Below are 24,661 nucleotides of genomic sequence, written 5' to 3'. Positions count from 1 at the left end.
CTTTGTTAAATTTGGACCAAGGTGTAGGGGGTGCAGAGGTTTGCAGTTGCACCAGGCCAAATGGCTCCTCCGCCACAACTATTATTACATGATAATTGGTACATGGTAGGTGGGTGTACCTAAGGCTAAGGTATTCAGTGAATACTTGAGTTTTTCAGGCTCCTGATATTAATGACCTACCCCCAGGAGATGAGGTGAGGGTGTGGGGTGTCGAACCCTTACCGATCAGCTTTTTTCTACAGCCCCCGGGGCCAGAACTGCTCTTGAATAGACCAGGAAGAACAGCTCAGTTCAGAGTGTAGTGGCCGGGTATTGAAGTGAATGGGAGCTTAGCTGCAGTATCCCAGAACGGCCACTACATTTTGAACAGCGCTGTACTTCCTGTTTCGTTGACGGTTGACTAATTCCAGGGTTGGAGGCTGCAGGAAACAGCTAATCAAGGGGGTGTAGGGTGTTGGGCCCCCAATGATCGGATATTGATGACCTATCCTGAGGATAGGTCATCAATATCAGGAGCCTGGAAAACCCCTTTAAGGGTTCATTAAAAGGGAACCTCCTAAAATGTATTCTAAAGTATAATCTAAAGCTTTGAGGCCAGATGACCTCTAATGGCCTCAGGTTTAAGAGCGTGTGGCAGTGTTATTCTATTCAGCACGACATCTTCTTTTCCATCTCCCGGTTACTTGCAAATCACTTGTGCAGAAATGAATGTTATTTTTCCTACAGCTCCTCGCGTCCAAGTCTTAAGCTCGCACATTTTATTGTGGTTGCTAATCTGCCTAAAATATCAACCACAGCAGCACACGCCTCAGAATTAAGAGTCTGTATTGAGGAGTCGCGCGGCTCACTTGCCGTTTCCTTTCCCAAAAGAACTGGAGCATTGCGCCGCCAGATCATTAGCTCTGATACTGCCAACATCACTCGATTCAAGTCCAACCAGACAAAGGACGGCCCCTTTTAACCCCGTCCTCCAGGGGTGACTGTTTTATTATTTTTTATACTTTAGCTATTAGCAGGACTAGTCTTACTGTATTGATGAAGCATGAAGTAGATAAATAGGCCCACCCTCTCCTTTGCGGATGTTTTGTCCGTGATATAGGGGCAAAAAAATTAAAGCGGGATCTGATTTCTTTATGAAAAAACACATCCCTACATAAGATTAAAGCGATGCTCGTGTGTGATCATACATTTATCATATATATGCCGCTTCTGAGCTGTTAAACTTTTCTCCTATTCTTTCACTGGAGAGTGGTCACACGTGTACAGCCTAGACTTTTTTTTGAACCTGGTTTTTATTGAAGGTTTTACAAAAATAAATATAAAACAAAAAATAAACACCCACAATATGCATAAAAATGAGTAGTATTTTGAAATATACATATGGGAAGCAACATAGCAAGATATTGAACATACATCATTGTGGCTGAGGCAATGTATGGAGCAGGTTGCTTCGCTGAGCACGCTCCATACATGGCGGGTGCCGGCTGTATAATGCAGCAGGCACTTGTCCACAATGACCGGGATCTGTGATGACGCTGAAACTTGTCTTTTGACTCTTCAGGTGCTGTGTTCAATAGTGATTGCGGCATCTGTAGAGTTAGGTAGAGGGAGGGGGCTTCCTCTGCCTTCTGATAAGAGCCTCCAAGTCTTCAATTGGTTAACATGTCAACCCTGGGCCTGCTTAAAGGATTCCCAGGCCTGTCATGATAAACTGCCTGCAAAGCTGTGCACAAGGCACGGATCAGCTGGCAGAGGCATCAGAACTCCCATAGACTATAATAGTTTTCACTATTATTATCTATGAGACAAAAGATCAGAAGATCCCAGGTTCTAGAAATGAAAATGGGCCCCAATCCTTAAGGGCTTAACCATTCATATCTGGGCTCTGTAGAAGATGTGAGTCCTGTTGTTTTGAAAGACAAGGATCCCAGCATAAGCTCCTTTATTTCGGGAGATACGGAGGTTCACCTTCCAGCAGGACAACAACCCTAAACATACAGCTATTGCTACAATGGAATGGTTTAGGTCAAAGCATATTCAGGTGTTAGAATGGCCCAGTCAAGGTCCAGACCTAAATCCCATTGAGAATCTGTGGCAAGACTTGAAAATTGCTGTTCAGATGCCCTCCATCCAATCTGACTGAGCTTGGGCCATTTTGCAAAGAAGAATGGTCAAACATTTCACCCTCCTGGATGTGCGAAGCTGGTAGGGACATACCCTAATAGACTTGCAGCTGTAATAGCAGCAAAAGGTGGTCCTACAAAGTATTGCAGGGATGGCCAACCTGAGGCTCTCCAGCTGTTGCAAAACTACAACTCCCAGCATGCCGAGACTATCTACAGGCATCAGCCTACAGCAGGGCATGGTGGGAGTTGTAGTTTTACGACAGCTGGAGAGCCGCAGGTTGGCCATGCCTGAAGTATTGACTCTGGGCGGCTGAATACAAATGCACGCCACACTCTTCAGATTTTTATTTATTAAAAATATTGAAAACCATGTATCATTTTCATTGCTGGAACTGCCTGCCGGATCCGTCAAAACATATGCAAACTGATGGCACTTGTCAGACGGATCAGGATCCTGCATTTATTTTTATCACATTTTTTGCAGTCTGAGCATGCGCAGAACGCAAGAAACGGATATGTTTTGCCGGAACAATCGGGGCCATATCCGGCATTAATGCATTTTAATGGGCAAAAATGCCGGCAAGTGTTCGGGAATTTTGGACGGATCTCCGTCCTAAAAAGGCAAAAAGACTGAACTGAAGACATCCTGATGCAAACTGATTGCTCTCCATTCAGAATGCGTTAGGACAGGCATGCTCAACCTGCGGCCCACCAGCTGTTGCAAAACTACAACTCCCAACATGCCCGAACAGCCTACAGGTATCAGCCTACAGCAGGGCATTGTGGGAGTTGTAGTTTTACAACAGCTGGAGGGCCGCAGGTTGAGCATGCCTGCGTTAGGATAAAACTGATCAGTTCTTTTCCGGTATTGAGCCCCTAGGACGGACCTCTGTGCCGGTAAAGAATAATGCTAATGTGAAAGTATCCCAAGTCTATGCTACATGGATTTTATTTTATTTTATTGTAAAATAGAAATCTATGGAAAGCCGCTCAAATAAATAATCCTGTTAAAAATAAATGATCGAAAACTGTTGCTGTGAAGACCTGTTCGCACTAAGGCTACATGCACACGACCGTATGTGTTTTGCGGTCCGCAAAAAAAACGGATGACGTTCCGTATGGCATCCGTTTTTTTTGCGGATCCATTGCAATAATGCCTATCCTTGTCCCGCAAACTAGAAAAAAAAAAGGACATGCACTATTTTTTTTGCGGAGCAACGGAACGGACATAACTGATGCGGACAGCATACGGTGTGCTGTCCGCGTTTTTTGCGGACCCATTGAAATGAATGGGTCCGCATCCTATCTGCAAAAAAAATGGATCGGGCACGGAAACAAAATACGGTCGTGTGCATGAGGCCTAAGGCCATGCTTAATATTCTTAGCGTATCCATGACGAGCATAATGGATCTAAATTGATTCTGTTGAAATCTAATTAATTGAGTTTTTCACGTCTCCAGCTACAGAATTCACTATTCTTAGCATCAAAAACACTGTAAATTTGATGTAACGGAGGAGCCTAGTCCTGCAATACTGTGATCCTTTTCCCACATGGCCTCTATTATAAAGTGTTCTTCTTTTTACTTTTCTCCACATAGCGTAATTCCATTCTCTGATTTTTCTAGGTGGAAGTGAAGCCATATGTGCTGGATGATCAGATGTGCGATGAATGCCAGGGCACACGCTGTGGTGGGAAGTTCGCGCCCTTCTTCTGCGCCAATGTCACCTGCCTGCAGTATTATTGCGAGTACTGCTGGGCCAGCATCCATTCCCGCGCTGGCCGGGAGTTCCACAAACCACTGGTGAAAGAGGGAGGCGACCGGCCACGCCATGTTCCCTTTCGTTGGAGCTGAGCATTGCACATGTCAACACACAGGAGATCGAGGGCCATGGAAACCATCGAGGGCCCCTTGATCTGTGGAAGAAATTGCTCCTTATGTTCTTCTGTTTTATAAATGTTATTATTTGCAGCCACCTTACTGAACTTAGTGTCCAGTATAATGCAAACCTGCAGAGTGTAACTGTTCTCGATTTTGCACTTTGATTTATAACTATATATATATCTCTATATATATGGAAAAAAACAAAAACATCATCTGGTTGGTACTTTAATTTCCTTCACAGACACGTTGTCAGTAGAGACATCTCATTAGGCCGGTACAGGTTCCTCTCACTTCCGGGTTGTTGTGGGTGCGGTGAAGATTCTCTCTTAGAAACTGGAGCATGCACTTAGGTATCTGATTTACAGCCTATATTCTCCTCACCTGTAGAAGATGTCTTACCAAAGGTCTCATAAGTCACACTTGGAAAAATGTAGCAAAGAAATAAAACGGCAAAGAAAAAATTCCCACAGCAACATCAGTCTTGCGCCATAACCTGTGCAATGCTAACAGATCCTATGAACTTCTAACGTCTAGTGCTTGATATTTAAGAACCATGTCTTTTGTAATAAGCAAAACGATATCTTCTATACCGTAAATCAGATTTCTTTTCCCTATTTTCTTTTTTTTTTTTTATTTCAAATTTTTTTTTCAATTTAATTTTTTATTTTTATTGGACAGGTTGGGTTTGGAAGGTAGACCTTTTTAGTGTTATGTAAATGTATGCTGCAATAGCTTTTGCTGCTATTAAAAATGGTATTGACAATACCAGAATACTCTATTCAGGCTAGGGTATCTGTGATTTAAAACCTAAAAAAGACAAAAACCTATATAATTAATGTAACGTATAATTACAATGAAGTTAAACGAGCTGCTGGAAATTGATATAAAGAACTTCCGAGGAAGGTCGGTTTGATTTATTTTATTTTTTTCCTCTTGATGCATGTTTGATCATTCAGATTACTGCATGCATTACTATAGCACATCATATACAACCTGACCACAACACACACAATAAATGTAGCATCTACTTCTTCAAGTAATGCTTCAGAAATAATAATTAGCAAAATAACGACTGGAGGAAGGCATGTCTCTCTATCTAGAATTGCATCTAAGTAAATGGGGTCAGTTAATTACAGATTTATTTTTTATTTTTATTAACTACCGCTAATGAAAACTAATGTAGGATGTAAGTAAAAAATGCGGTGCTCTTGTTATATTGTGCAATTTATTTTATGTAGTAAAGTGATTTATGTCATGTACTGTGATCAGATGTAACTTAAAGCCTCTGTGTATACCTGACAGCTTGTTAGTTCTCTTAGTTACAAATCCCTCTTTTTATATCTTTGTCGCTTTTGTTTTTTATGATTATTTTTTTTATATAGTTTTTATATATATTTTTTTTCTAGCTATTATAAACCAGGTTTTACACACAAAGGCCTCATGCACACAACCAGATTTTCAGTCCGCACTTTTTGTGAATCACAAACGGACCCATTTATTTCTATCGGGCCACAAACAATGCAGGCAGCACACGGACGTCACACCCGTGGCCTGTCCGTGTGGCCGTTTCTGCAAATTATAGAACATGTCCCATTCTTCCAGACAAGAATAGGTATTTCTATGATGCAGCATGCACACAGCTCAGAGGTTTGTGGACCGCAAAATAAATACGATCGTGTGTATGAGGCCTAATTATTCCAATTTTTCCAGACACTACACCCCGCCCCCCCCCCCCCCCCCCCCCCAAAAAAAAAAAAAAAAGTTGAGAATATTATCTGTGGGGCTTACACGCTGGGCACAAGTGATGCTAAAAGAAATGTCCGCTTTGAAAATATATATGGGTAATGTTTAGTTTTTCTCATGCTGACAAACCGAACCGTTATCCTAGAGATATCCTGTGAAGCTTGAAGATTTGAGTCCTGCTATGGGCATTTTACTTAGCACAAGGCTGGTATGTTCTGCAGATAGTAAAGAAAGTATTCACGCCCCTCCTCCCCCAATTCCAAACATTCACACTTACAGTTGTCTGCAAAAGATGTCATGTCTATGCACAGAGAGCATCATTAACTATCTTGACCCGGAGATGATTTTGTGCATCTCATGAAATCCTTTACGGGTTTAAAATTATTTATTGTTTTTTTTTTTTTTTTTTCATATATTTGTTTATATGTTCAGTTGCGAATGTTAGATGAGGAAAGAGAATATTTTTTTATATATATATATTTTTTCTTTTTTGCTTTTGATTGTTATATTCTAATAAATATGCCGGGCTTGCATAGTAATGCGCCCCCCTATAATTCGTATTTACATATCCTTTTAAAGCTAATTGAAGCTATGGTGACTTTGTTTAAAAAAGAAAAAGAAAAAAAAGGCTATTTTGTCTCTTTACCTTTTTTGTCATCTGTAAAATGTATTTTGTTATGCACTATTTGTATCTGGGCAATTTTTCACAGTCTGCTTCTATTTTTTTTTAAGAGAATCTTTTGACATGATCTTTTGCAATACCTCAAATTTTGAATATAGGAAAGAAATATTTTCTAAGTAAGTTTATTCAGAAATATATATATTAATTTAAGGTTTTTTTATTTTAGAAAAAATGATTTCATATTGCTATTTTTATTTGTTTTCATGCTTATTTGCTTTTTTGTGTCAGTTAAAGATTTAGAGATTTGTAACTTTATATGATAACATAAAATTCTACCTAATTATAATAATGTTGTAGAAGTTTCGACGCCCTTGAAATCGTGATGAATATATTTCGAAGGATATGTCTACCTTCGCAACACCCTTTTTTTTTGTAGATCCATCTACAATAAAGCATGAAACAACTTTGCAACTTTCTTGATTTAAAAAAATAAATAAAAATCTACTATTTTGTTCCTACAGCTCCAGTGCAGACCTGTGTGTCTCCATTGGGCACCGCATAGTCGGATTCTGCAGTCATACTACTTTTCAGTATATTACCAAGACATAGGCGACAAATGGAAGGAAGTTGACTGCAGGATCAGACTACACAGGGTTTGTTTGTAGTCTGTTGTCATGGAGACACATTCAGTTGACACAAAACAGTAGATGATTTGGTTATTTGCAAAGTTTCTTCATTTTTCTATTTTAGGTGCATTTGGTTGCAATGGTAGACATACCCTTGAAGTTCTGAGGTGCACAGCATTGTCTATAACCATGTTATATTAATGCTCAAAGAAAACTTGCTTGAAAAGTGGAAAATATAGTTTCCCTTCATTTGTATGTTTATAATCAAGTGTTGATTATGTGACTGACCAGAATTGTGAAAGTTATTCTATTTGTATTTTTTTAAAGATTTTGTTTAAATTATATTTTTTTCCCCCCGCCCTCTCTTCCCCAATTTGTAAATCTATTTGCCCCAGTAGATTTCAATATTTCACATTAATGTATTTGCTGTAAGAGGAATCCGCCTTTAGTTTTTTTTGCATGACCCTCTTACAACTGAGTGGTTTAGCAGGGTCCTTTAGGCAAATAAAAGAATTGAATATTTTTTAAACGTGTTTTGACTTGCAACTTGACTAAATTGTTGGATGTATCAGTTCAGTTGGTTGCCTTTTCTTGGTGTTAGACTTGAAGTAGTCACTATTTTGAAGGCAGACTTATTTGTTGTTATGTGCAATACTGTTTGTACTGTTTATATAAAAAGTGTAAAAAAAAAAAATGGAAAAAAAGGCATAAGTCTTTATTGCAGATTTATTTTCATTGCAAACATTGTGGATTCCGTGAGATCATTTTCTACTGTCAAATATGTACTTTTTTCTTCATGCCGGTATTTTTTCAATAGTAATGTAGCCTTTGTACGAAGACAAAATTTTCATTGTTATTTTTAGAAAGATTTTTTGCTAAGAAAAAAAATTAAAACATATTTACATATTTCATTTTTTATTTTGTATTTCCTTAGAGTGCTTTCTTCAACCATTAATAACTGTTTGTTCCTCGGAGGTACTTTCAGATCTGGTCAATGTCATTAATATTATTTTGTATTTTTACTTGGAATAAATTAATTTTATTATGCTAATCTTTAAAGTTTTTTTTTTTCTTTCAGTTCTTTTTGACGCTACAAAAACCTTTGTAATATTGTTACTAAAGTGACAAATTTTTTTGAAAAGCAAAGCTTTATGTATTAACTTGCTGATGTGGTTTACAATGGTGTGGCAGTGATGAAAATGGTCGGTTATGTAAAGTGATTAAAACAATGTAATGAACAATTGGTCAATAAAAAGAAAAAAAGTGAAGCAGAAAAAAAATATTTTATTGTTGAGCAGAATTTCCTTTTCATTATATGTTTTGAAATAAATAAATTGTGGGCACGTGCTTAGAATTTTTTTTCTCTTTCAAATCTGATCTGGGAATGAATTCAAAATGCCCCTTATTTGTCATTTAGATAGTTTATTAACCTCTGCTATCAAATATCTTTTAGAAAATCTAGAAGTGCACATATTAGGAATGCTGAATTCTGAGATTTGCATGATTAACACTTAAAGGGTCACTAACAATATTTATCCCCAGGGTGGGGCTTAAATGTCTAATCTTTGAGGGTCCTGGATTGCCCCATGAAAATGGAGCAGTGGTCACACATACATACTAACACTCCAGTCTCATGGGGCACTCTGGGACTTCCATTCTTATGGTCACAGAGGGACCCAGTGATAAGACATTCATCACATATATTCTGAAGACAAATATTGTTAGTGTGAAACCCCCTTTAAAGAGGGATTCCGGCCTTAAGAAATTGTTTACAAATTATTTACAGGCAGCAAGATTTCCAGTGTCTCTGGAGGCATTGGGGTCATTTATGCTTGTCTTGGTGAAGACTATGTAAAAACATCATGTGTGACTAAATTTAGGTGCATAGGCGTTTACAGAGTCGCACAGAAACATGCAACTTTTTTATGCCTAAAATTAGCGTAAGGGGCCTTGATCAAGGATTAATTAACAGTTAATTTGGATTGATATGCAGGTATGTAGCAACAGATTCCCTTTAAACGTTTTATGCCAAGGTGGCAACTTATCCCCTAGGCTCAGCAAATAAATCCCACCCCTGGGACCCCTGAATCTCAGGTGAATAGGGGTCCTGTGCCCATGTATAAATAAAGCGTCAGGTCGCTAATGTCACTACTGTGCCATTCATTCTCTATGGGACTGCTGGACATAGCCAAGTTATTGCTCCGAGTCCAGCTGAATTACACCCAAGAGTGCTTAAAGAGCTCAGTTCAATCATTGCTGTGCCCCGGTTTATAATTTTTTAAGATTCTCTAGGTACTTGTACAGTGCCAAGTGATTGGCGCAAGGCAAATGTGGTGCCCATATTCAAAACAGGATCTAGGTCCTTCACAGGTAATTATAGACCTATAGTCTTGGAAAGTATAGTTTGTAATTTGATTGAAAACTGGCTGAAGGACCGGGTCCAGAGATTTGTGGTCAATGATTCCTATTCAGAATGGTCCCAGGTTCAGTGCTGGGTCCTCTATTATTTAATCTCTTTATTAATGATATCGACAACGGGATTAAATGCACCATTTCTATTTTTGCAGATGACACTAAGCTGTGTAGTACTGTACAGTCTATGGAAGATGTCCATAAACTACAAGCTGACTTGAACTCTCTAAATGATTGGGCATCAACTTGGCAAATGAGATTCAATGTGGATAAATGTAAAGGTATTGGTAGTAATAATTAGAGATGAGTGAATTTCATATTTTGAAATTCTTTCACACTTTGTTGGTAAAAGGTGAATTGCGTTATGGATTCTGTTACCACGGACCATAATGCAATTCTATGACTGAATGCCTTTTAGAGGCATTCTGTCATATTAGAAGTCTATGGGCTGCAAAACGTATCCGTCCCGTTTCCGTTATGCAGGGGAGTCCTCCATTTTGCAGCCCATAGACTTCTATTATGACGGAATGAATAACGGAATGCCTCTAAAGGCATTCAGTCATAGAATTGCGTTATGGTCCGTGGTAACGGAATCCATAACGCAATTCACCTTTTACCAACAAATGAAGTGTCAACGAATTTCATAAGCGGAAATTTGCTCATCTCTAGTAGTAATCTCTGTTCTTCATATGTCCTAGGGAATGTAACCCTGGGGGAGTCACTTTGGGTGTCCTTATAGATCCTAGCTTGAATAACCGCATACAATGTCAATCAACTGCTTGTAAGGCCACCAGGATATTGTCGTGCATCAAACAAGGCATGGACTCGCGGGGCAGGGATGTAATATTACCACTTTACAAAGAGTTGGTGCGGCCTCATCTGGAATGTGCAGTTCAGTTCTGGGCACCAGTCCATAGAAGGGATTCACTGCAGCTGGTAAAAGTACAGAGGAGAGCGACTTAACTGATAAGGGGCATGGGGGGGGGGTCTTAGTTATGAAAAAGGATTAAAGGGTTTCTGTCACCAGAATGAACCCTATTAAACTAGCTGACATTAGGGATGTGCTAATGTCAGCTTAACCTAAATAGCCTATTCCTACTTTTATCTATGCCTCTGTGTAAATCTTGCGCCTGCGCCATCACGTTCAGTATTCGGCACAGGGCGCTCGCCGGCTGCCTCACTGCGCCTGTGCCGAATACTGAACGGTGTGAGATTTCCCCAGCGCACAGGGCTGGCAGTTGGAGGTGAACGCTGCCTGGCCGTGTCAATCTAGTGTAGCAGGGTGTGGCCAGAGGTGGAAGAACTGAGCCTCTAGGAGCAGGGGCGACTCTCCCCCCCCCCCCCCCTCCCCCCCCTCCCCTGCTCCTAGAGGCTAATTAGCATATTATTAAAGTTATTTTATCTATACCCCCGTTACTCCAGAAAAATGAGATTTTTGTGAACTCTCCTGTAAAATCTTTCTCGCTGAGTTTTCATTGGGGGGGGGTGGGGAACACAGGATCGTGGGTAGAGCTTGCTGCTGCCACTAGGAGGCAACACTAGGCTAGAACTGTTAATGCCTCCCCTGCAGGCTATACCCCCTCCAGCCAGGAGAGGGCATATCAGTGTGTGCCCAAGCAGTAGGAGTAGGAGAAAAAAACAAAACAAGAAGAATAAAAATACACAACAAACGCCAGTGGTCCGAACCAAATCAAGGACGCACCTGCCTAACCCATTGCTAAACATTAGCGACTAAAGGAAATATCCATATTGGGTTGGTGGGTGGGTGCTGTGTCCTCCAATGAAAACTCAGCGAGAAAGAGATTTTACAGGTGAGTTCACAAAAATCTTGTTTTATCGCTCGTTATCATTGGGGGACACAGGACCGTGGGATGTCCCAAAGCAGTCCACGGGGAGGGAAGAGCCCAGACATATGGAAAAGCGCCCTCACGGAAGCTCAGGACACTGCCGCCTGCAAGACCGAGGCCGAGGCAGCATCCACCGATGCAAAAGAGTGCACCTGGTAAAACTTGGTGGAGGACAAAGTTGCTGCCTTGTACAACTGTGACGCTGATGCATGGTGGAGATGAACCCAAGAAGCCCCGAATGCTGGTCGGGTGTACTGTAACTCTGCTGGGCGGTGCCTTGCCCCCAGGAGCGGAATGCCTCAGCAACTGTCAAACAGATCCACCTGGAAAGTCCCCTTATAGGCTGTCAAGCCTTTACAAGGACCTCCAGGAATAAGTAGGCAAGAGTCTATACGGCGGACAGAGCTAATCATGGACAAGCAAACCTCCGAGCCTGAATCCCATTGCTTCAGCGGAAAAAAAAAGGTATTGGGTGGAGCACTGCCTTATGTGGGTGCATGACTAGAAAGAAGAAAAAAAAATGTACGTACAAGAAGGGCGCTACCAACGCTGAAATTCGCCGGGCGGATGAGCCCGCCACCGGGAATACCACCTTCCCAGAAAGAAATGGGGGGGGGGGGAGAAGATGTCACAGAGAGAGGTCATGTTACTAACTCAAAAGCCACCAGACGACCTACAGGTCGTTTTGATGAAACCAGGTACCTGGCCCTAACTCTGGAAGCAGAACCAAAATTCCAGGACCGCAAGAGCCTCCTCTGCTAAAGAGAAACGCTCCCTAGGAAGCGGTAAATTGGTAGACCGATGCCCGTAGAGGCTTGTGGTGAGACTTCTAGCTGGAGAAGCTGGTTGATAAACCACAGAGAAAAACGCCTGAATCAGGCATCCCCAACCGCAGGCCAAAGAACCAGAACCTGGGAGATGGGTAGAAGTAAAGCCGATGTGAGGATCACCGACGGTGGGAAGCCTTGTCAAACGACCATATATTGACAGAGTGGCAACACTGCCTGACAGGGAAAAATAATCTGGACCAAGATGATAGAAATACTCTTGCCGGGTAGAGTGCGATGACGACATCCAAGGCCCCAACTGTACCCGAGAAACACATCACATAAAAATAAAATAGTGATGGGATTCCAGAGCTGTACCGACCAGAGTGGCAACCGCTCAGCTCGAGGAGGAGGAAGAAGAAATAGAAAGGGTGAAACGTCTATCAGCGGTGGCAAGATGTGACAGCAACCCCGCTCTATCTAGCGTGGGGAGTGTTCTACCCACGGAATGGGCAGTGAAAAAGTATGACCACCATAGGACTGACATGACATAGACATTAGTCATGTCTTAAGAGAGGTAAGTGTAGATACAGTTAGCACACACAGGACCAATGGGAAGGATTCCATGTAGAAGGATCCAGAACATGTCTGGAAATAGAAGGCTACAAAACAAATACCCCGTGCAAATGCAGATGAGGGGAAGGTAGTAACGTGGGAGCTACCAAGGCTTGCGGTGTGGCTGTGAACCCTGAGCTAGAGAAGGAAAAACACAGAAGGAGAAGAAAAAAAAGAGGCTAGGTCTAAAGCCCATTCCCTATTTGAGACTGGCACTATACAGATGTAGCCAAGGATTTAGTGGCTGTGCAAAAACTGCCTGAGGAGGAAGCCATGCAAGGGGAGCCACAACTGTATTGCTAGCGCCACACCGCAGAGGCCACCGAATACAGTGCTAGAAGAATCCACCACCTGAGGAAGGAGCTGTGCAGTAAGAACCATAGTATGTAGTGGTAACGCAAATACCACTCCCACAGTAGTAGCCACTGCCTTCCCTGTCAGCGCAAAACTGAGGGGGAGGCCTGAGGGTATCCCATAGAAGCCATGGTACCATACTTGCCCAGTTAATTAGAGCTAACCTTAAACACCCTACCTGGGAAGGGCGCTTAACAGGAGCAACTGCCAAAGCTAGCGCCAGGGTAGAACCCCTACCTGAGGAAGATGCCCCACTGCAGCGACTACGAACTCTAGCACTATCGTAAAAGCTGCACCTGTGGAGGAGAACACGCTGTAGTAGCTAAACCAGAGTGCCAGCATAACCACTTTCCCAGATAAAGAGGAGTGGTGGATAGAAAATAGTCAGTGAAACACTCGACTCGCTGTGGCGTACGTACTACGTATTGATGAGGACAATATCATGACCTACTGGAACAGTGGAGGCTCATGGAGATGGGGGGTCGCTAGGACACAAGTGTTGCTAGGTAACCCCCTGAGAAGACAGATGATGTCATAATCATGCCCCAAACCAAAAGGATACAATGTGGAAATAGCCAATGTATCCACTGGCGGCACCCATATACCAATAGATGAAGAGTACCGGGCACCCGCGGGTACCGACAGTTGCCACGCCCCGCTTGTGAAAGAAGCTTGTTGAATTGCAGCATCCCAAGCTGCTTAGTTATCCCCCCGTGAGCAGATCACCTGTGAAAGGGGGTAATGCAACAGGAAGCACGGTGATGGCAAAGCGACTGATGAAAGTGCATTACTCCGCCTATGGAAGGGGATAGCGCGACATAGAGTCTGAATCAGTGATCCCCGCCCCAAACTGACCCTCTCTGGGGAGGGAGGGGGTGCGGAGATATCAGAGGAGAAAAGATGCCCTGGCGGTTCATTAACAACCAAACGACCCCGGAGGGTGGATTGGGAAGTTCCAGAGGCCCTCCATTGGAATGCGCAGGTGGAGAATTATCAACCAAATGACATAGGAGGGTGGATTGGGAACTGTCAGAGGTCCTCCATTGGATTGCGCAGGTGGAGGATTATCAACCAAACAGCCGCAGAGGGCGGATTGGGAAACTATGAGAGGTCCTCCTGTGTCCGGAATAGGGCACAGGCCCAGTCTGGTACCGCACAGTCAGAGTGGTTCCGCGGTGATGTGGGCTGAGGGGGGTAGGGCCCGTATGGACGTAAATGTTATTTGTTTTTGAAACTGGGATGCCTAGCCTCAAGTGGATAAGAGGCAGGAAGGGGTTTAAATTCTGCAATATTTAAGCAAATTGCACTGCATATCTAAACTCCTGATAATCCGGTGTCGGCCTAACAGAAGTGGCTGGCCAGGAAGGGCTTGTAAAAGTAAACTTGAAGACCGGGGGTGGCGCTCAGCGGGCTTCTGGGGGAGGGGGACAGCTACGCAGGAAGAATTTGCACCAGAGGTCCTGAGCTACTATAAGTGGAGCCGATGCTTATTAACCCTATAGACCCCTTAGAACAATTGCCGCCAAGAGGGGGAGGGAGGGGGAAGAGGGTTAACCATACTTACCTAGTCCTGTGTACTCACCTCATCTTCATCCTCTTCTCTTCACCCTCCCTAAGTGGACCCGCAAGGTCACCTTTTCCAGCAGGGTCACCTCCTCAGCAGCTGGCACCGGAGTGGCAGGAGTCTGGTATGGCGGGAGGGTCCTTTTTTTTTTTTTTTGGGCGGACCTAGGTGACCCTATGGCTGGCGGGAAGCAGGGGAGCTAGGCTGCCCTGGATCCTCCTTTTGCTTCTGTGGGGAGGTCGAGCGGTGAGGGACTCCGACACCGGCCTTGCTCCCCGGGATAACAGAGAAGCTGGGCGACTGTTTCCCAAACCTAAAAGGGAAAAATAAAAATCAAACGAAGAAGCCACCCTGCTTAAGGCAGGGAGGTCTGCCACCTACAGACACTAAGCTAAAACTGATATGCTCTCTCCTGGCTGGAGGGGGTATAGCCTGCAGGGGAGGAGTTAAAAGTTCTAGCCTAGTGTCACCTCCTAGTGGCAGCAGCAAGCTATACCCACGGTCCTGTGTCCCCCATGGATAACAAGCGAGAAAAGTAGGACTAGACTAGTTAGGTTCAGCTGACATTAGCACATCGCTAATGTCAGCTAGTTTAATAGGGTTAATTCCGGTGACACAAACCCTTTAAAAGAATTGAATTTATTTAGTCTTGAGACGTCTATGATTAACCTATACAAATGGGCCATAGAAAAAAATACAGTGAAAAGCTGTCCGATGTAAAATGCCCTCAAAAGACAAGGGGGCGCTGCCTCCGATTGGAGAGGAAAAAGTTCAGTCTCCAGAAGCGTCAAAGCTTCTTTAATGTAAGAACTGAATCTGTGGAATAGACTTCCTCAGGACGTGGTCACAGCAGGAACAGTGGACAGTTTTAAAAAGGGTTTAGATGAATTCTTAAAAGTAAACAACAGAAATGCTGTGTAGAAATCTTAGTTACATTTTGTTCTGGGATTTGCATCCCCACCTTTCCCTTGGTTGAACTTATGTCTTTTTTTTTTTTTTCAACCGTATTAACTATGTAATTGCTGTGCCATTACCAGCCATCCCATAGACAATGAATGGAGGGACAGGGGTCAGAGCACTAGCGAACAGATACTTAAAGGGGTTATCCAAGAGTATAAAGTGTCCCCCCACACGGAATATACCTACCCTGCACCGCCACTTCTTCCCGTACACGGATGAAAACATCCGGTGTTGGGGGGGGAGCAGCCAATGGCAGACGAGGATGAGCGGGGTAAGTATATTCCATGTGGGGGGCCTGGCGTATGGGGGACGACGACACTTTATACCCTTGGATAACCCCTTTAAAGAACTTTTTCCAAGATTTTGATATTGATGACCTATCCTCCTGTGAGCGTCGTGCTCTTCTTGCAGATTACAGAGCACAGCCCCGTACATTGTATAGTGGCTGTGCTTGGTATCACGCTTGGCCCTATTCACTTCAAACAGCTGATCAGTGGGGGTCCTGGTGTCAGACCCCCCCCCCAACCGATCAGATACTGATGACCTAAGGATAGGTCATTAGTGTCAAAATCTCGGAAAAGCCCTTTAAGGGAAATGTTTCCATCTTGCCCCAGCCCTAATATATACACTGCTCAAAAAAAATAAAGGGAATCGTTAATTTCTAACGATAATTTGTTTTCCCTTAGTCCCAACAGCAGCACAGATGGGGTTAACTGCCCCCCGTGGACTGGTAGGACCGGCAGAATTTTTAATGAGCCCAAAGAATAACCAATAGAAGAACTCCAGCTCCCTTAAAGGGAGGGGTTCACCCCCCAGCCCAGCGTGTTTATATCAAGAAAAGGTACTTAGGGCTGGAAAATTTGTGTGCTGCTGTTGGGACTAAGGGAAAACAAATTATCGTTAGAAATTAACGATTCCCTTACGTCCCACCAGCAGCACAGAGGGGGAGATAGCAAGAAGAATCCCCTAGGGAGGGTCCTCATGCCCGGCAGAAGTAAGAACTGTCTGCCCAAAAGCCGAAAACTCTGCTACCTTAGCATCTATTCTATAATGAGAGATGAAGGTTGATTCAGAGCTCCAGGAAGCCGCCTTACAGATCAACTCTAGGGGGAGAAGACTTCTCTCCGCGACAGAGGTAGCTACGGCCCTAGTAGAATGGGCCCTCACAAACTCCGGAGGATCTAAGGATTGGGAGGTGAAAGCTTCCCTAATGGCTTCCTTGATCCAGCGACTAATAGTAGTTTTAGACGCCTTGCGGCCTTTAGACTTACCGGCAAACAGGATGAAGAGGTTCTCATCTATCCTGAATTCTCTGGATCTATCCACATAGATCTGGAGGCATCTCGATATGTCCAGTGGATGTCGGACTGGAACATCAGAGGAGGAGGCGGAGAATAACACAGGTAGAGAAATTACCTGATTGATATTTTGAAAAGTTGGAACCTTAGGTCTAAAATAAGGTAGAAATTTTAAAAGGACTCTGTCCTGTAAGAAAATGATGTATGGGTGTAAAGCGGAGGAAGCTTGTAGCTCCGAAATTCTTTTGGCTGAGGTAATAGCCAGAAGAAAGACCAGCTTGAGTGTTAGAAATTTAAAGCTTGCCTCCTCCAAAGGTTCAAAGGGGGGAGATTCTAACCCCTTGAGAACTACTGATAAGTCCCATTGGGGAACGGTTTTCAGTATTGTAGGCTTCAATCTTTCTGCTCCCTTAAGGAAGCGTTTGATGAGCGGGTCCCGAGAATATGGCCTGTTGAGACAGGCCGAGATGGCAAAAACTTGGACCTTCAGGGTAGAAGGGGAGAGACCTCTTTCCAACCCATCCTGGAGGAATTGTAAGATCACAGAGAGGGGCGGATCTGCAGACGCCACCTGGTTGGAACTACACCATGAGGTGAAGATCCTCATGATCCGGGAGTAGGCCTTTTTGGTAGACTCTGCTCTAGAATGCGACAAAGTTCTCAGGACCGACTCAGAGAGCCCATCCACTCTGGGAAGGGACTGATCAACCTCCAGGCTGTCAGGTTGAATCTGGGCAGAGATGAGTGTCCCACGACACCAGGGTCTGCTCCGGGGGGAGTTTCCAATATTGTCCCCGACTCATCTGAATGAGCTGGGTAAACCAGGATCTCCTGGGCCAAAATGGTATGATGGCTATTACCGAGGCCTGATCCTGATGGATTTTCATCAATACCCTCGGAATCATGGAAAAGGGAGGGAAGATGTAAGCCAGCCTGAACCTCCACGGTATTGTCAGAGCATCTATCGCCAGGGGGTTGTCCTCCCTGTATAGGGAACAGAACCTCTGTACCTTGGCATTGAACCTGGTTGCCATAAGATCCACTTCTGGCATACCCCATTTGAGGACTAGCTGCTTGAAGATGGAGGGACATCTCCAGAGAGTCGACTACGAATCCTAGATAATGGATAGAAGTTGAAGGGCTCACGTTCGACTTCTGCCAGTTGATAATCCAGCCTAAGCGGAGCAGAAAGGAAATTGCGACACGAAGATGATGGGAAAGTAAAGGGACTGAAGAGGCTAGAAGGAGCCAATCGTCCAGGTAAGGGACAATGGTCAGTCCCTGGAGTCTCAGAGCTGCTACCACCGATACTACCACCTTGGTGAAGATAAGGGGGGCAGATGAGATTACGAAGGGGAGGGCGGCAAATTGATAGTGCCTGCGCACTCCTGAAATCTGGACCGCGATCCTGAGAAATTTCCGTGAGGAGGGATGGATCGGGATGTGGAGGTAAGCATCCTTAAAGGGCCAGAGTAGCCCTCACGTCCCCAGGACTGAGGAGGTGGCTGACTGACCTTATGGTTTCCATACGGAACCTGGTTCTCCTTACGAAACGATTGAGGAATCTCAAATCTATGATCATCCGGAGATCTCATGTCTTTTTGGGTACCAGGAGTACTGGAGAATAAATCCCTAGACCCCTCTCCCCTGCCGGTACCTCCTCCAGGGCTCCATTGGAAATGTAGTCCTGGATATAGAACTCTAGGATCCTTTGTCTGGCCGGCAAAAAAATGCGCGTAGCGATTAATTTTTCTGGGGGGAGAGAAACGAGGTCTATGGAATAGCCCGTAGCTACTATGCTTTGGACCCAGGGATCTGAGACTTCCTGGGCCCATACGTGTTTGAAAAAGGAAAGACGCCCCCCTACAGGGAGGTGAGGGAGGGGTACGGGAAAGTCTAGAGGCGTAACAACAGGGGTAGCAGGGTTTATCCAAGAGCCTCTGAGAGGCCCATAGTCAGGAGGGCTTTACGGGAGCGTCTAGAGAACTTTCTAGACCCCCCCCCCCCCCCCCCCCCCCCCCAGTCTCTACGTCCAACCTGCTGTCCTGGTCGGCCCCCCGCGAGCTTGTCTACCCATACCCCGAAAGGGCTGTTGGGGGAGACTTTTCCCCTTTTTATCCGAGAGACCCTCCATAATGGAGTCTAATTCTGAACCGAATAAGCGGTTTGGTTCGAAAGGAAGCCCACAGAGGTTATATTTGGAAGCATTGTCGGCATTCCAGGGCTTTAGCCACAGAGGTCTCCTAGCAGCAGACACCAGAGCCATTGTTTTGGCTGCACAGGAAATCCATGGCCAGATTGACGGATTTGAAAGCGCCAGGATGTCGTCTCGGGAGACACTCTGGTCGACATCCGTTTGGATTTGGTTCAGCCTGGCTCTAAGGAAAGAAGAGACCTCTGTGGCCGCAATGGAGGTTGAGGCCGAAGCTGCGGCCGCCGAGTAACCCCTTCTTAGGGTGCACTCTGCCCTCCTATCTAGAGGGTCCTGCAGACACCAGAATGCGCCTGGACAGTTTGGCTATCGCCATGTCCACCTTAGGTATGGAACCCCATGATTCCACTAAGGGTTTAGCCATCGGAAACATTAACTTAAATTTCCGGATGAGGACTGGGCCTTTTTCTGGCTTTTTCCATTCTGTGCGCATCACAGAAAGAAGGGTCTCATCTGCCTTAAAGACCCGCTGAGTCCAGCAGGTGGGATCGGAAGACTCCCCTATGTCGACATCATGGTCCCCCAACCTGATGGACTTTAGTAGCTTCTGTGTCTTTTCGGGTGGAAAGAAACATGAAGTTGATTCCTCCTCATCCGAGGAAGATGACCCCACAGAAAGGGGCATAGGTCTGTCAGTGGGGGCGACAACTTCCATTGGAGTCTGAGAGGGAACCGGTAACCTCTCATTTAGAAGGCGTACGACACCCTTGATGGAGTCGTCTACGTACGTCTTAGCCCACTGGTACATATCCTGCATAGACGGTTCTGTAGCGGTGCCAGAACGGCAGCTGTCGCACCTGGAATAGGGGCAACTCTCGTCAAGAGGCGTGTTGCAATCATAACAGGCCAGGTGTTTCCTCTTGGCCGCAGACTTCAGTTGCTGGTCTGACTCTCTAGGAGAAGCCATAGCTGAAACGAAAGAAGAAAATTAAAACATCCCTGAATTAAAAAACTAAGGGAGTAAAAGACATTGATTAGCGGCACGAACCAGAGGAGAAAAGTCAAGCACTTTGAAAAATAGAGGCTGAATGGAATTCAGATATTAGACAACTCTCACTGAACACAGGAGACTCTGGAGCTAGCTTGTTAAAGCAGCGCAGCCAGAGACAGACTGAAGCTGTCAGGGAGCTTAAGAAGGGGACAGCTCCACCCAGGGGAGGGGCCCAGCCCAGGAGTCAAAGTAACAGCTGTACGTCTTTAAACATTAGTGTGGTAAAGGAATACATCTTAACTGCCTTTACAACGCCCATCCCTCCTGAAAAACAACCCCCCGGCTGGCAGAAATTAGTTTGCTTTAAGCAGAAAGAAAAAACGACATCAGCTGAAAGACCGGAAGTGACGCCGCAGCAGGCAGCGCGTCACTTACGGTCATGGCGGTGCCCATGCCACGCCGAAGTCTGAGCGAGCCGAGGCATCCAGGAGGGGAAAACTCAGTAACACATCGCCCCCAAAAATCGCTAAGTTCAGCAGCTGAATGGGGGAATGAAAGAATAAGCGCAGGACAGAGCGCTAGATGTAATGGACAAAAAAAGGAGACCAATCTGGAATAATGGTCTCCAAACTCCCAGAGAGGGAGAGCTTCGCCAGTCCACCTGTCCAAAGGACAGAAAAAAACACGCTGGGCTGGGGGGTGAACCCCTCCCTTTAAGGGAGCTGGAGTTCTTCTATTGGTTATTCTTTGGGCTCATTAAAAATTCCGCCGGTCCTACCAGTCCACGGGGGGCAGTTAACCCCATCTGTGCTGCTGGTGGGACGTAAGGGAACACTAAAATACTACAAACTAGATCTGAATGAATGAAACATTCCAGTTGCAAATCTTTATTCATTACATAGTGGAATGTGTTGAGAACAATAAAACATTAAAATGATCAACGTAGACCAAAATTATTATCCCTCGGAGGTCTGGATTTGGAATTATACTCAAAATCTAATTTTAGGCTGATCCAACTTCAGTGGAAATGCCTCAAGTCAAAGAAATAAGGCTCAGTAGTGTGTGGGGCCTCCAAATGGAGGTCATTTTTCAGGGCTCTGGCACTGCTCCTCCTTGAACAAAGTAGTAGGTAGTGGTCCTGGGTTGTTGCCCTTCCACGTCTCCTGGTATCTGCTCCATGCTCTGGACACTGTGCTGACAGACACTGCTAAGGTTTATGTGCCATCCTGGATGAGCTGCACTGCCTCATACTACCTCGAGGGGTGAGAGCAATGACAAAATGCAAAAGTGGCCAAAACAACAGCCAAAAAGAATAACGGCAAAATGGTTTGTGGTCACCACCGGCAGAACCACCCCTTTATAGGGTCTTGCTAATTGCCTGTCATTTCTACCTGTTGTCTGTTTAATTTGCAAAACAGCAGGAGAAATTTATTCATAATCAGTGTTGCTTCATAACCGGACAGGTTGATTTCACAGAAGTGTGATTGACTTGGAGTTACATTGTGATTAACTGTTCCCTTTATTTTTTGAATGTATATATATTTTTATTTCTTTTTTTCCCTCCAATTGTTTCTAAAGCTCAGGTGCAGACCTTTTAAAGTCTCCACTGGTTACAGACTGCCAACAAACCCTTTCATCCGTTACCCAGTTAGACAGAAGTAATGGTTTTCCATTTTAATATATTCTGCAGACTGTTGTCTTTCCAATGGAGATAGTGCTGGTGCTGCAGCTTATCTATGGACAGGCACAGGGCGGTTTCTAGGAGAAATAAGCTGCCACGTTACCACCTCCTCCCCACTAATCCTCTACACCCTCTCTAGGTTTGTGTACATGAGCCCTTACTCTCAGAAAATGTTTTACTTGCGTTTTCAGTGCAGTTTTGCAGCAGGTCTCACCTTTCCTTTGAAATGGGTTAAATTTGCACCAGAAATATCAATCAATTGACATGCTGTACACAATATTTGTGAAATCTCATACTGTGCTAGTACAAGTATTATGCTGCAGTTTTTCCCACATGATAATCTGCATAGACAAACCACACGTATTCGGCACCATGTGCAGGTAGCCTTACAGCGCCTCCTTGAGGTACATTTTGATATTCTTTGCCATCCTCACAGATCACCAGTCCTCAAGAGCCACTGATTTTGATACAATGGACGGCTTATTATTAAATTTCTATAGGCCACTGTTTCTTATGTTACCTTATTTGGACATCTGTGATATACCGCCAGTCATTACTAGCCATGGTTACCAAACTGCCTTTTTCTTACCCGTTATGTACATGTGTATATCCCCATATTACATTTCATACATGTAATATACAAAGTCTTTTACACCTTTTAATACTGCAGCAACAAAAAAAAAAAAAAAAAATTATCTGTATGACCACCCAAACATAAGGCAAGAGGTGATTTAATAAAGTAGAGGTGTGAAGGTCACCGGTATGGGGTTTGGCTGGTTAGAGATGCAGATTATTGCCTGCAAGTTATTTGATAGTAAACACAGAAAATAATCCGCTCTGGCATCCCCAGGAACATCCAGATCCTCCGCTCTGCATCCTGCTGACTTTTCTAGGACATGGAGCCTTTGACGGATGATTTGGAAGAAGTTAAGTCAGCAAAAAAAAGATGGTCATCATTAAGACCTGGCCCCCCTGAGGGGTGCAGACTGGGTGGTATTGGTTGGCACACTGGCAGTGGAGTAATAAAGGCTTCCATCTTATCGGTATTGAATTACATATCTTATTCCTGCATCAGCCGTAAACTAAGTAGATAAAACTGCCGCAGACTAAGTCTCCTTGCACTCTCCCTCTCCAACAGTCTTCTATTACTCATTTTCAGCAACCCTGTCCCTAGCGCGTGAGTACTTGCCCCATCTCTCCCTCTGCTCCGTTCTCAGGACAATGGCGAACACCACATGGGATGAGGGTTTTATAGGGCTGTGACATCACAGGGGTGTTAAAGATGCGTGAATTTTATTCTATATTTTTTGTATATCTAGGACTGTAATGAGTTAAACTTTTTCTTCTTCAAGTGCCTTCCCCCCCCACCCCTCTCTTTGTTTCAAGACTGTAGAAGAGAAGGGGGGGGGGGGGGGGGGGCAAAGTGTCTGATTTCTCATCTTTTTGCAGGTGTCCCATAGAGTGTGGTGGAGATGCATAGACCAATCATATGGCTTGATATTATTCACTGCCTATAGAGAAGCACCTCTTTGAAGTGTCACATATGACGTATGCAGTATTATTGTTAGAATAGAAGCCATTCCAAAATGGCGATGGTAACGAGATGTTTACATTAGTTCACATTCCAAAGTGGTATTCACTGCGCAAATGCAGGTGAATAATCTCCTCTCTCTTATCTCTTCTTCCTTTTTGACCAATGAAACAATGTTTAAGCCTCAGTGAGGACTGCCCTCTTCTGAAGATGTATAATACGGCTTACCTGATTTAAATAAAGTTAGAGATTTCTTTGACCAACTTCTGTGTCAGTGTTCATTCTCTCAGCCACACGTGGATATTAACCCCTGGGGGGGGGGGGGGTACAATGATCTGGAACACCAGAGTGTATCTAAAATGCCCTAATTTAGGGCTGCTTTAACAAATGGCCCCCAACGTGGGGCCCCAAGGGCGAACGTAGCATCAAACAGCTGACAAGACGGGCCCCTGAGCTTGACGAACGGCAGAGGGGAAAGGATTGCAACCTCAAAGAAAGGTGAGAAAACTTTTTATCTCATCTGCCTTTCTGCTATTTACTTCGTCATGCTCAGATAGCTCAGTCCGCTGTGGGGTGGTACCCATGTAAGTATAGTAGTCGGCTGTAATGCTGAAAGCCTGGGGTCCATAGAACCATAGTCTGAAATCATAGATCACTCTGGTGTGTATATGTTTTGTGTGTGATATATGCGAGGAGTGAGTTGAGCACAGACGGTAAAACCACAGACAAAGGGAGGGGACCGTAACCTCCTGGTTTGGAAGGGGGCGCTGTAGCGCCGAGTTGTGGGACAAAGAAACTCCGGCTGACCTGACCAGGAAGACGTGTAGAGCCGTATGACCTTTTTGATCTAAATGGAAGACTGCAGAGACTACCTGACCTGACCCTAGGAAGATGGTAGAACCTCTCATGACCTTTTTGATCTAATGGAAGACTGCGGTGATATTCTCTACCTGACCTGACCCCCACGAAGATGCGACGCAGCCCGGCCTGACCCCTGGTTTTGGGGAAGACGTGCGGGGAGTCCCGGCTGACTAGTCAGACGTGATAGTCAGATTTGAGCAAACCAGTGGGGAGGGTGAATCCTTTGTCTGCGGAGGAAAGGGTTAAAGGTGCTGATCACTCCTCTGTTTTGTGTGTGTGTCAGTTTGTAATACTGTTGTTAAGATGGGTCAGTCCCAGTATTATAAAGAGGGAGATTATAGGATGTGATATGGAGAATTGAAAGTTAAAATGTGACAAAGAATGTTAGAGAAAGTGTGGCCCCGGACAGAAGGTCGCCCGGCTGGCAACGGGGATGAAAATCTGTAAGAAACTGAAGTTAGAGCTTACAGATTGAGGGCATCAGAACTCCGGTGATGTTGAAGGGGTTGTTTTAACGAGTGAGAAAACAGAGCAGTGTCAGGAACTGTGAAATAGAGAAATTCATTCCCCTTCCCCCTCCTTCACACAGAAACATTCCTGATATACGAGGAGCAGGAAAATGGGGGCA

The 24,661-nt window shown here is 44.5% G+C and overlaps 1 protein-coding gene across 6 annotated transcripts in view; it reads left to right on the top strand.

Annotated features, from left to right (window-relative positions):
- Positions 1 to 5,380, top strand: part of CPEB3 (cytoplasmic polyadenylation element binding protein 3) — a 109,132-nt gene extending 103,752 nt beyond the window's left edge. For all 6 annotated transcript variants that reach the window (XM_040435949.1, XM_040435948.1, XM_040435947.1 and 3 more), the window contains one exon: positions 3,752 to 5,380. In XM_040435949.1, coding sequence (XP_040291883.1) covers positions 3,752 to 3,979 — 228 coding nt within the window. In that variant the 3' untranslated portion in view covers positions 3,980 to 5,380. The remainder of the gene's footprint in view (positions 1 to 3,751) is intronic.
- Positions 5,381 to 24,661: the final 19,281 nt, after the last annotated feature.

Source organism: Bufo bufo, chromosome 6 (assembly GCF_905171765.1).
Source record: "Bufo bufo chromosome 6, aBufBuf1.1, whole genome shotgun sequence".
In the NCBI taxonomy this organism is placed as follows: Eukaryota; Metazoa; Chordata; class Amphibia; order Anura; family Bufonidae; genus Bufo; species Bufo bufo.
Note: the sequence above shows the minus strand (reverse complement) of the source record. Positions and strands in the feature narration are given on the sequence as shown.